Source organism: Nesoenas mayeri (genome assembly GCF_963082525.1).
Source record: "Nesoenas mayeri genome assembly, chromosome: 5".
In the NCBI taxonomy this organism is placed as follows: Eukaryota; Metazoa; Chordata; class Aves; order Columbiformes; family Columbidae; genus Nesoenas; species Nesoenas mayeri.
Window position 1 is genome coordinate 40,516,065 of NC_137548.1, and position 13,592 is coordinate 40,529,656.

At 40.7% G+C, this 13,592-nt stretch overlaps 1 protein-coding gene across 1 annotated transcript in view; it reads left to right on the forward strand.

Annotated features, from left to right (window-relative positions):
• The window catches only part of EHD4 (EH domain containing 4), a 34,171-nt gene extending 27,912 nt beyond the window's left edge, over positions 1 to 6,259 (forward strand). Inside the window, exon 6 of the mRNA XM_080346092.1 lies at positions 1,662 to 6,259. Within this exon, the coding sequence (XP_080202218.1) occupies positions 1,662 to 2,198 (537 nt within the window). The 3' untranslated portion in view covers positions 2,199 to 6,259. The remainder of the gene's footprint in view (positions 1 to 1,661) is intronic.
• Positions 6,260 to 13,592: the final 7,333 nt, after the last annotated feature.

Consider the following 13,592-nt stretch of genomic DNA (forward strand, 5'->3'; position numbering starts at 1 on the left):
CAATTTATTCTTCAAGCCTCAATTTGCAACTTTTGGATCTCGAACCATTCGCTTCTTAAATGGCCTTTGAATTAGAAGATAGTTCAACTTGGAAGCGGAATAACCTGAGATCAGGAGTCTGCAGTTTGGTGTGAACATGGGCTAGTCCTAAGTGTGATGGAGTCCAGATTGTCACTTGTACCATTCTGACAATTTATGTGGTAGATTCACACTGCTAATCATGAAGAGTGATGACTGGCCAAATAATCTACCTATATGGATGCACAAGTTTATTTTATGAAATAAAATATTTAACTTGGGAATCAATTGTTGGCATGATATATAGATGAAGCACGGATCTAGTTCAGCTAGGTTTTTGCAGGCAGGATTGCTCGGTTTCATGAGTTAGCTTTTAAAAGGGAGGTGTGTGGAAGAAATTGACTTTTTCTTCCCTTGTCATGTTTGGTGATGGGGCATGAGCAAATGAGAGGTGATAATTTGTCAGTTTGGATATTGAAACAGAATTTGAAGAATTTATAAAACTAATAGTACATGTCCCTCAGCAGCAGAGGGCAGCAGATCTATACATGAGAGATCAGTCACTTCAGTAACAAGGAACAAAATTGTGCCAAAACCGATAGCAGGTTTGACCTTTGCTTTCTGAGACTTATTGCATATCATAAATTGATACTGATAAGTTGCTGTAAATCAGGTGACTGTGTGTAAATATCACCTGAACAGAGTGATGGTTATTGTTTGGTGGTTTTCCTCTAAGAAATCCAGAGTTTTCTGTGCGTGGGCAAAACCACTCTCCTGAGTTTCCGGTTTCTTGGATTTGTATCATAACAGTTCTGATATGTATTAGAGCAGCTCCCCCAGATGATAGAAGTGATTTGTCAAAGCAGTTTAACACCATCTTGAGAGAGGTTTTGTTTGGTTTTTTAAATTTTTTTTTTAACAGTTTCCACTGTAACTCTTCTCATTTTGCATGTAGAAATCACTGAATAATTGTCTAAAGCATTTTTAATTTTTCAGCTCTCTGGTGCAAAACATGCTTTAGCTTGTGTTGAGGTAGCACATATCACCTAGTTAAACATCTCATTGAGGTTAGTAAGAGTTTATGCACAAGATGAAAACTCAGCAGGGACCATATGACTTCTGGCAGCACTTCTATAAAAATGCTGCTGCTGTTATCCCAACTCAGTTTTTCTTTATTGGTAAAAGACATTTCTTCATGACCTAACCACAAACAAAAAGTTTAATCTATAAAATCAGATCAGTCCTGCAAAGTCTTGGATTTATTTTTAACTTAAACACTTGCATAAATGCTAGCAGAACTGAGAGCCTGCTTTCTTTGATCTTTGGAAGAAAATCACTAACTGGAAAGTTATTAGGTAACATTCATCAATGGCCATATTTTTATGCATTGCCACTTTAAAAATTGTATCGTAAATGTAATTTAGGAGACCAGCTAACACAGTGTTGCAAAATTGTCTTAGTGTATTTCACCAATATATTAGGTATATATGTGTCACCTTTGGTTTTCCTTCCAGAGGAGCTTCAGTTGTAGAAACTGCTTCAAAAACACCCAGATTATTTTCATTTAAAATCCATTCCTTAGCCTGTTTCAATGTATTGCAAGTTTTTCTAACTACTTTCACTGAAACCCTTGTCGTTGACAGGAGCTGTTGGAGACTTGCGACTTCACTAAGTTTCACTCTTTGAAACCAAAGCTAATTGAAGCTGTGGATAACATGCTGGCCAACAAAATTGCATCCCTGATGAGCCTGATCAGACAGGAAGAGAGCAACATGCCCACAGAGATGGTACATGGTGGAGCGTTTGATGGCACCATGGCAGGACCTTTTGGCCACGGATATGGAGAAGGTGCTAAAGAAGGAGCTGATGAAGATGAATGGGTTGTTGCCAAAGATAAACCTGCTTATGATGAGATTTTCTACACTCTGTCACCAATCAATGGCAAAATATCTGGGATCAGTGCAAAGAAAGAAATGGTGACTTCTAAACTACCCAACAGTGTCTTGGGAAAGATCTGGAAACTTGCAGACTGTGATGGCGATGGCATGTTGGATGATGAAGAGTTTGCATTAGCAAAACATCTTATCAAGATTAAACTGGATGGATATGAACTGCCTGGCACTCTGCCTTCCCACCTGGTGCCACCATCTCACAGGAAACCTTTGCAGACAGCAGAGTGAAAAATACAAGAAGAATGAGGATTTTGGAAATTTTTCAACAAATGTGTTTAAAACCACCAAAATTTGAAATTAGGCTTAGACCCTTAAACCTCACAGCACATTTCACGCAAGTTACTGAAATTAGAAGCATTGTAGCAGGGAAACATTCATGTAGTTGTCCCTGCTGACCTTCACTGAGACACGCTTATCACAAGTGCCTTGTATAGATGTATCATAATGTGTGATGATAAGGTGAAAATGTTTCTGTAGTCCTGCTTCCATGTCTTGCTGCCTGTACAACCATAAAGCAGAAAAGTCCATGTATAAAAAAATCACTGACCTTCACCAAACCTAGATTCTTTTATCAACCGTAAGTTTCTCCGAAGTACTTTAAATAGTGAAAGGAAGCTTTAAATGTTAAATTCACCTGCCTATGCAAGGAACATTTTCTATGCTAAAAACATACTTTAGACATAAAGTGAATGTCAGCATCTCTGTAGTTCAAGAACAGGCAGACATAAAAGGAGTTTATATTTTTGTTCTTTTTTAATTTAATTTGGGGGTAGAAAAAGAGAGAACAGTAATGGAGAGAGTCTTTTAGGTGCTCAGAATATGAGCAGACTTGTTTTAAAACCTCACTGATTATAGCTAAAACTGCAAAATATTAAAATGATTCTTCCAGTGTGTCATCACTGTGTCTTGTTATCTGAAGAGCTGCTTCAGTTTTATACAGCACTGTGTACTCAGTATTAACGTTAAAAGAACTGAATCTCCTTTCTTCCTTGGCTATGTAGTTTCTTTTGAGGTTTCAGTTTGTTTGTTCTGCAGACAATTAATTCCTGAGTTCTTCAAAGTGACAGCAGAATGTTTTCATAAGCTTAAAAAAAAAAAAATCAAATTTCCATTGAAATCAAGCCTCATTTTCTGTTCACGAAAGGTGCATTGCTCAAAGTCAGCCTCTTCAAAGCACATCAGATTGTCTCGGGAAATTTTCATTAGTATATAATTTCTATTTACAGGTAATTATAAAGTTATGTCTAAATATTTTTTTAATATATAATGTTTTTAAGAAAAGTTTTTAAGTGTTTCTTTTACCAACAAGTAGCTGACAACCACAGAAGAGAGATTTGATTCCTTATGGTGGCAGATTTGAAAGATGGAGTCTTTACATAGGCTGTAATAAATGATAGACTGGTCCCTCCAAATGTTATTCCTTTATTGAAAACAATCTATGAAAGGAATGGATGCTTAATAAACATTCATTTTTCTAACAACACAATTGAAGTTGAACACGTCAGCTCCTTACAACTGATTTTTATCAGTATCTTAAAAGAATTTAAATTTTTGGCCCTGTGAACTTCATTCTTTTAGGGAGGGCCAGTTCTTTTCTAAAGTCAAACTTGGCAGCCAGTTTTGCTCTGTGCATGTGGGCAAGAAGTGACTTGTACTCCATTTGTAGTATGAAATACCTTGCACATCAAAAGTACTGTAATTGTGAGGACTTTTTCTTTGGGTCTCAGTAGGTAGTGGCATTAGTGCCTTCTGAGGGAGAGCAAGCCAAAAAGTACATTTGTATCCTTGCAGTGGGAGCGGAGACGGAAGTAGTTTGGGTATTGTCTTCCAGTTTTTAGTCACATTTATGTGTCCAGATTTGTAGGTGACCTCAGAAGAGTCTCAGCTTCCTTTTTCAAATTGTACACTTGCAGGTTGTCAGTTAAGCTTAGTAGTTCAAATCTTTCCAGACCTCTTATCTTTCTGCATCTGATGTGGAATTACCGTGAACTTTGCCAGAGTTCTGCCATGTGAAAACAATGAAGCTATTTTAAGTAATGACAGAACACCTCTACCTTGCCAGGCTTCCTGACCTGTATCAGGGATATCCTGGCATAAACTGTTCTTGAGGACTTGCTTGCCTTTTTTAATTCTTAGATTTTTCTCTTACCATGCAAGCATACCAACTTTATTTCTATAAGACCTAAATTAGGAGCCAAATTAGCCTTAGTGAATCTCTGTGTGGTTCAGTAGAACTGTGAAACTTGACCATGGGTCTACCTGTGTGACTGCACGTCTGCAGAGTAACTGATTTTTCTATGTAATTTATTTTTGATTGAACAAAAGGTAGTCTGTAGACATTGTAGGAGTTTAAAAAAAAAAAGGCAGGCTGCAGAAGTAATAATGAATGCTTGTTTGTGTGTAGTGTCTGCAGTCAGTAACAAATTCCTACTTTAATGAACAGCCTGACCAGCTTAGCAAGGAAAGCCACCAGGAGAAGGCAAGCAAGCTCCAGTACTGTGACTGCTGTAGTGTGGGTAAAGCTGAGAGGATCTGGGAAGTTGCTGATGATCTGACTCTGTCTGCCTTACCTTGCTCTTCAGCTGCACAGGGTTCCAGGTAGACCCGTGTTTTAATTCCCACTGTATGTAGCTTCTGGGATGATGCTCCAAATGTCTTGGAGCTGTGTGATCCCATGGCAGTAGAGTAGTGAGAGGAGCAGGATAGTTTTTCAGTGCTTTTGTTTTGTCTAGCGTTGCTGGTAGTAAAGTGGAGAACATAGCCCTTTCTGCAGACTCCATGCGAGTGTCCTAACTTGGGTTTAGGAGAGACAACTTTAAATGCATCATTTTGATAAGTTAAAATATTTTGTCTAGAAAGGGTTGAAATGTTCTGCTTTGTTTTCATGTAGAACTTGGAAGGGGAATACACAAAGTTAAGTACAGTAGTAGAGGTAGATTTCCTCTGTTTATCTGGAGGAATAGAACTGTTTCAGGATCAGCTTGCTGAGCTGCATCCATAAATGCATTTCTGCATACGTGGTGCAGTGCACTAGTATTGTACTTCGTTGGTAGGAATAAAGTACATTTCATGTGGACTTTAAACAGCAGTTTCTTGCACAGCTAAACCGATACAGTAGGTGGCTGTTGCTCAGAGGAAGGGATCTCTTTTCTTGCTACCTCCTCGCATAGCTGTGGATCCACTCCATTTGCCTTGCTGGCTCTCTGGCTTGTCAGATCCTGCAAGCCCGTTCAGTTAGTTAAACTAGCCACACGCAACAGTTTGGGTAACGTTCTGTGGAGTTAGGGAGTTCATGTGTGAGGAGCACAAGAAGGGAGCAGGGTTACCTTCTCTTATGAAATTGTGCTTGAAGTAGTTACTGGTGTTTGGTGTGATGTTACTGATCTCTGCTGAAAAGGACTAAGATGTTGGATTAGTTGGCCATTTTATGCATAGAATTTTGATTACATTTGTTGCAAGACCATTCAAAACTGTCAGCAACTCATCCTGTGAAATCAGTGCCCACTACTGTAGTCCATTGCCATAAACCAAAGTAGAGACTGCCGCTTTTACCTCTTCTCCAACTGTTCTGCAACACAGTTTAATTCTTAACCCTTGTTCTGTTCCCACAGAATTTAATTAGACTTTTGTTGTAGATTGGAACAGAAAATGTGGGACTGCTGCTCGTAACCACACTACAGGATAGCAAGAGCCTTTTAAGGCTGTGACAGCTTGAAAATGGTGAGTTCACAAAGACTTTGTAGGTCAGGCTGAGTCCCTGTTGTTATTTGGGGATGGTATGGATTTGTGTGGAACCTGGTCTCAAAGCAGCAGTATCCAGTTGCTGACTTTCAACAGTGTCGTTCATTCCTCAGTACTTGAAATGTGCCCTCTTTACATTCTTTCTACTTCCTTCCCTTCACTATGTGCACTCACTTTCGTTGATCTTTATATTGTTAGAATTTAAGCAGAGAGTTTGAAGTGTATGGTTTGCTGGGTATGTTTAAACTTAGCACCGAGAGAATGAGTATGAACTTTGTTTTCTACTTCACATGCTCGTTTTTTCTAATATTTATGTTAAATACTGTGTTTCCACTTCAAAGGCACTGTAATTTTTGAGGGAAGACTTGATCTGTGTAGTGTGCTACAGTTTGTCCAACTAGGGAAGCAAAGTTTTAAGTTTGTTATTTTTGCACTTTTATTACACAATAAATTCCTTTCAGATACTGTAATATATTTTAATATGCTTTGTAATCATTTTTAGAAAGTGGTGATAAAAATTGCTGATTTAATAAACTAATATTGAACTACCTGAGATTTTCTTTTGCAAGCTTCTTTCTGGAAGGTAATCTTTCAGTGACTAGAAATTTGTAATCCTCATTTGTAAAGGCTCATAGGCATAGTAGCTGTTTGGCAAGCTGCTTATTTTCCCACCTCTGTTTATGTATCCATAATAGGTTATGGCTATTCCTCTTCTGTGTCCTTGAACTTTTTGCTGAAATTACTGCCCACACCAAGGCTTGATTCCAGAATTAAATTTATATTTAAAAAGAGAAAATAACAAACAAAATCCCACCTCTAGCACCTCTCCATAATTAGCTTTTTACAGCAGAATGTAATTTTGGAGTTTCTTAATGTCTAAGCATGGAATTTTCTTAAAGTCCTAGTGTTGAAGATAAATCAAAACTTCCTGTGTGGGTTGAAAACTTGAAACTTGAGCCAAGAGTGCCTGAGCATTTATTTTCACTTCAATGGGGGTACTAACCTTGAAAAATAAGAGTAAATTAAATAGTACTTTAGTGAAAAGTACTTTGTTTATACATTTGTCCCAAGAAATCCAAGGGCATCTTCCACACTCTGCTGCTGACTACTTATAAATAACCAGTTTTATCAATAGAAAATTCATATTAATGTTGTGCTTAAATTAATTCCTCCTGCCCTCTCCTTGTCCCATATACCACAACTTACTTGAAGCCTTTCCAAAGATGATACATTTGTGCCACCAGGATGCTACAGTTCAGGTACAGCCCCTCCTACTCTCAGATCTAAGTTGCTGCAGAGTTAAAGGGTTTGTATGTAGCAGTGCTGGCAAGTGAGGCTGACGCTGGTGGTGGTCATGCCATACATCACATGAAAGCGTTCCACCTGCAAACAATATGTTGTGGGTTGCTGGAGGCTATGCTGCTATTGAGCTGCAGTCATTTGTTTGAACTGTTCCTTATAAAAGCCAGAAATAGTTTGGAGAAGATGAAGTTTTAATGGGGTTTGGAGGTGGAGGTTTGGGTTTTTAGTAGAATGGTGTTCTACATACTCCACATATAAGACATTTCAGACTTTCAAAAACTCGTGGCACACGTCATAGTTAAAATGTTCAGCTCTAATCCACAGTTTATATTTGGACAACAAGAAAAGTGAATGAATGTCCATACTACCAGTTTGACTCTAAGTTTTGCAGTAATTATTATTTCTAATATTTGGCACCCTTAAAATGTGAAATATTTCTATTTATGCCTACCATACCATTTCGTTTCTCCAGATCTTGTTATTGGCTCCCACGTTTGGTGTGTTTGTAAGAGCTTTGGAGCAGGCACTGCTTTATTCTGAGCTTCTCTGATCCAAGGCTCTTACCATGCTGCAAGTACTAACTGTGAGAGCAGAGGACCTTTTAGAAAGCTGGGCCCTTTGGCTAGCTGGCCTCACTTGGGCAGGAAACCCCGGGAGAAAGAGTTGGTGGCCTTGCCCTGCTTAGGCAGAGGAACAAGTGCATCTGCTGAAGGTGACTCCCTTTGCTTGGGCATCATTATCTTCTGGAAATAAGTATCCAAACCCAGCAAACACCTGTTGTGGGCAAAAGACAGTCAGGAGGTGGACATATCTTTCACAATTATCTTTGAAAATCCTTTATCTATACAGCTTTTCTGACCTGTAAGGGGAAAATGTCTTCACTTGTGGAAACCATGGTGTTGAGATGGGTTCCTTTCTTTTTCTCCACAGGATTTCATGCCAGCACAGATTTGTACCTCATGATAGATTGTGGACTCACAGTTACTTTCTGATCCAGTGAATACTGGAAACTCATTAATGCCAAGCACAACTTGTTCTCTCACCTATTCTTTCCTCTGAGATGGAGCTTGTCCATGCTCTTTCCAATGTGTTGCTAGCTTGGCATCCCATATTCCACTTCAGTCTGGAGGTCTGAAGTAGTGCAAGTAGCTCATTTTACATGGATGGTATGTATCTCTCACCAGATGCTGTATTTCAGATGCTCTGTAAGATTTCTTATATGATTATAAATTTTTAAAAATATTTAAACAAGAAACAGTTGAAAAACACTGCTCATACTCCATGATTTCTTAATTCAAATTATTCTGTGGGGGTTTTTTGTGTTTTTTTGGGGGGGTTGTTTGTTTGTTTGTTTGTGGTTTTGTTTTTGTTTCCAAGTGTCTACTCTGAAAGTAAGAAATTAACCAACAGTGTAACTATAACCAATAAGTTCATGACTTGGCAATTTTAGCCTATAATGGAGAATAATTGCGTTTTTCTTCATCTTGCACTACTGTGTCTTATCTCTTGTCTGCTAAAATCTGCACCCTTAATATTAACTGTTTACACAGTGCTGTGTCTTTTGCCAACCACCTTCCATCATTCCATGGGACTGGGTGTTCTTCACAATGAAACTGGGATGGCTGGGCTAGGAGAGAGCTGTGATTGTCATCAGTACTCTGCTGAGTTGGGTAGTGGGGAACCAGAACCTGAGAGCAGAGCGTGACATACGCCATCCCCGTGGGTAGGATGCAGTGCACTGACACTAAGGGTTCTGGGAGCCAACCTGCATGTAAGTCTCACAATTTTATTTCATCACTAAATAGAGCTTAATGCTTTATCACTCTGACACACAAACGACCCCTCTAAAATACAGCTGTAAAGGAGAAGTTTTGCCCTCATGCTGTGGTCTTCCTTAGTAGCAACGAATAAAAATGGAAAACATCTGAACCAGATGAAAAAAATATACCAGTTAGATCTGGCATTGCCACCACAGCTATCTCTAAGGCCCATGTTCAGTTTGACGTTCAGAATATTAGGGCTATTCTGTCATTTGAACCCCTTTATCTATGTTTGTATGAAATAGAAAATTGAAGTCGTCTGTCCCATGTGTTCATCCCACAAAGACTTTGAAGCTCTTCTGTTAACTGTTTGAGGTTCAGAAACAGAAGGAAGACTTCCAGATAATATAAACAGCTCCAAGGAGAAAATGTCTTTAATTCATGACTAAACAAGCAAACGTATATTTTCTGTTTCAAAAAGATGACTGAACTTCTTAATGCCAGGAAAAGTAAATCCATCTGATTTTGCTTTAAGCTGTCCTCTTTTTCAAATGCAGTGAGGGGCTCCAGTTCCTTTGGATGATGTAATTCGACTGTTCTGCTTGAATTCTGCTCCCTGTTGATGTCATGTTGCCGCCAGCCAACTATTCAAAGAGAAAAGCAACTTCTAGTTTAGACTAGAGCATGGGGAGGCTGAGGTTTATAACAACCCAGCATCCCGGGATGCCAGTTTGGATCCTCCCAGGCAGAGCTCGCCTTTAAGAGGAGCTGGGGCTGCATCTTCTGTGGACCCCCCTGCCCAAACCCCAGGGCAGCTGGTGACAGCGGCGCTGGGAAGGCAGGTATGTGGGGCGCAGAGGGGGATGTGCCTGGGGGTGGTGAGCTGGAGCCTCTTGGGGAGAGAAGCTGAGAGAAGTAATTGGCTATTTAGGGACAAGGTTCATCTGAGAGGCCTGTGAAAGCAGGGAATCTGTGCAGGCTGATGGCTGGAGGTCTCCATGCCTCTCTTAAGCTGCTTTTGACTAATTCCCCATCTTTTCTTCAGCCTTAGTATCCCAAGTGAGCAAACAGATTCTTGCAATAATTGCTGCCTGCTGCTCTCCAGTGTTCTCAATATCCAAAGCGTAGGCTCCTCTGTGCCACACTGAGGTCAGAAGTGTGCTGTAATTCAAGATGCAATTAGGAAATATTCCAGAATCACAGTTCATCCCACCTGTGACCACACTGCCCTGATGAGACTGAACATCAGCTGTTTGCTGGAGCTGGGGGGGGCAGCAGAGGGTCGGGCTACCTGTGGGGCCCAGGCTGCTGGCCCCAGGCAGCGGGCTATTTTCTGTGCTTACTTGGCACGCTCTGGACTACAAGACCATGTCCGGGGGGGGCGGGGGTGCAGTGGGTGGGCTGCCTTCCTACTCCACAGAGTCAAAGCCCAGATGCTGGTTGTTTTGAGACTCTTACATGTGGAAGCAACATGGCTGGAGACACAGTGGGGGGTAGAGGGCTGAGCAGTCATGCACATGTTTGCACTTAACATACTTATTTTCTTTGAGATTTGGGGAACCTTCTCCTTGGCAGAGCTCAGGAAGCATTTTCACATACCTTCAGGAGAGTGCATATGCAAAGCATACATAATGGAGGGTGATGGACTGAGCCTGAGCCAAGGGAAAAAGCTCACTTCCCTGTGAGACCAGGCACAAGTGTGGCCAAATGGCATTTAAGTCTGACATGGCTTTGCTCAGAGCATGGACATAGTACCCTGGTACACTGAAGGGCTTATTGAGTAGATTGTTGGCTGTGAATGGCTTTACACAGGGACACTCTGGTATGTGAAGGTGCCTGTACTTCCTCTCCAGTTGGTTTCTGCATCCTGGTGGGTGAGGGCAATGGAAGGGGAAGCCAGTGCTGCTGCTAGGGGAGTGGGGCCAGGGAGGCCTCCACAGGACCAGTGCTCTGCCATCTGGGGAGGCTCATGGTCAACAGCCCTCGGGTCAGGGGTGGGAGCAGCAACCTCCATGACTGCAACCCTTTGCCAGTCCTGTGACTGTTGCCTTTAAGCTCTTTACAACAGGGGGCTTAAACATTTCTCCCCATCTTAGAGAGTACCTGGGAATTCACATACCTGTTGTGGGAGGAAGAGGGCTATACTTTGGAAAAAAAAAAAATCAAATGAAATTTCAAATAGGTAGAAAAGAAGTTTCACATTCCGCTGTTTTACACAGTGTTACCAGGAGTGGTTTTGGGCGGAGGAGCTCCAGGGCTGGAAGCCAGGCTGCTTGGGCATGAGGTCTGTCTGATCCACGGTCTCTGTTTCCATCTCAAGCAGAACAAGATCTTGGGCAGATAAGAAAGGGTGCTAAAAAAACCCAACATGTCTTACGTGGTTGTTGCTTTCCAGAGGGGAATCCCACATCAGGGTCCTTCCTGGTAAGAAACAAGAAAATGCTGCTGCCATCACAGAAAACCACTCCAGACTACAAACAAGGCAAGGGGAGCGTGCTCTTTGAGCCCTTCTCCCTCTTCCTGAGGTTGGGGCCAAGGCTCCTCTTCCCTGCAAAGGCAGCAAGAGAGGGCCCATCATTAGCCCGGAGGGGTGATTTATTTGTTTTTTCTGATCCCTCCAGGAAACTGCACACAAATATTGTTGTGCTCTTCCTCTTACCTTGCTAGGATATAAATAGCTGAGGAAATGGCTTTATTTATCAGTGTCACATAGATGTCCACCATTTTAACCTTGAGCTGTAGATAGATACTATAAATGGAGACAGATATTTGGGAGTTACTGAAATTTTATGCCAGGTCTTCGATTGCGTTATATCGTCATAAAAAGCAAAGCCAGTGTTTAACACATTTAATCATTTAGATAATAATTAACTTGCAATAGGGAGAAATGCGTACATCCAGGGCCAATTCACCTGCTGGTCCTCTACCTTCTATTTGATAGGAGCAAAGACATTTTCTCAATATGCACAGTCTAGCCACCCTGTACAGATTTAAGCCAACAGCCTATAATCCTGCCTTTAAAAGAATGCAGGTATAACTAAAAGCAAGACAGAAAAGAGAAGAGTGGACTAACCACAGGCAATGAGCTTACAGAAGAGATGTAAACGGTTGCTGAATTTATATCCCTTTCCTCCTGTCATCCTATTCCCATTTAATTATCATTGAGAATTACATTGTATTAGTTGGCTGGTGAACACAAGTCCAGGAATTTAGATGGAATATTTTGAGTAATACATATTCATTTTTTTTTCTTTTTTACCTGTCTTACATGACACTATGTATGATATTTCTCTAGGGTATGCGTGAAGATACAGACTTTTTTGATCAAGTTTTATCTGTACTGAGTTTTGGGGGTTGTTCATTTTTTCTCACGTGTTTCCTCCCTTCGCTTTTGGATGCTAACTACACTTGCCAGAGGGAAAAGACTGCTATTCCCTTACCTCATCTCTGAGTGAGGTATCTTCACTTACAGCTTCTGATTTTAGATGGCTCCCTGTTTTCTAGCAGTGATTCCCAGCTGCGACCCTCTGGTTCCCAGCAATCGTGCTGGGTCAATGTGTTCTGTGCTTGTGTGACCTTGTAAGTGACAAAAAGGACTCACAGCTATATAAGTTACCAGAATTATTTTTCCTTTTGTTATTAACGAGAAGTCCATCAATAGTAAACTTCAGAAGCAGCTGTCACTGCCAGCTTGATCCCAGTTTGCCCTGCCAGCAGCAGGCATCTCTGCACATGAGCTTCCTCAAAGCAGTGACTGGCAAATTCCTAACACTTAAGAATTTCTCTTTCTCATTTGCTCTATCTCAATTTAACCACTTAAGAATTGCCCTGATCTTTGTACCCTTTGCTGTGCTTTCATTTTCAGACTCCATTGTTAGGTTCGATTTCTCAGGTAAGAATTCCTTTAGAAGAGCAGCCTATCATCAACCAGAGCCTTTAGTGCAATTGTGAAAGATGTTCTTTACCACAGCATCAGCATGGTGGATGACTATTTTCACTGCTTTATAGCAATTTTGGTGCCATTCATACGTTATTTTTGAGTGTAACAATTGGACTAGGCCTGCGATAACCTTTACTCATTGTGTTCTGATGGGTTATTTCCTTCAGATCAGATGAAAGGTTGATAGGTAGATCATAAATACTTGGTCTCTGTTCCTGAATTCAAAGGTCGCTTTGCATGAAAACACCAAGCCAAACGTAGGAATAGGAGTGGATCTACAACTGGAAATCATTCTCCAGAATGACCAACTGCTGAACATCAGAAAGGAGTTCCTCCACACCTGAGTAAGTAAATTTTTTGGAAATGTTATTATTTGATCTTTTTTTTTTCTGTAATGTATTGTTACAGCCAGATTTGACCCTTTGCACTGCCTTTGCATTCTGCAAATTCAGATTATCCATTACGCATCGGTCTTCAGGCAATCATCTACCAATGCAGGGAGGATTTCTAACTTAAATTAATAAAACAGGTGAACTGTTGCGTGAGGCAGTAGCTCAACAAATAAGCTTTCTTTGCACTTAAATCAATTCAGTCATAGTTCAGGGTGGCTGCAATGCTGGAATAACACCCCTTTTAAAAAAAAGAAGCCCACAGACATTTTGAGAACCGTATGGCAAATTTAGAAATGGCATTATGATATGGGCTACCTATATGGGTTTATTACATGGGAATGAGTTAATATCAATGCTCTGGCAGGGAAAGGCCATTCTTTGAATATCTGCTCTCCAGATGGAGACAGTAGGCAGTGCTGAACTAACCAAAGATCAGAAAATATTGTGAAGCTCTTCTCTATAGTTCTGTTTCAAACTTTGTAAATTG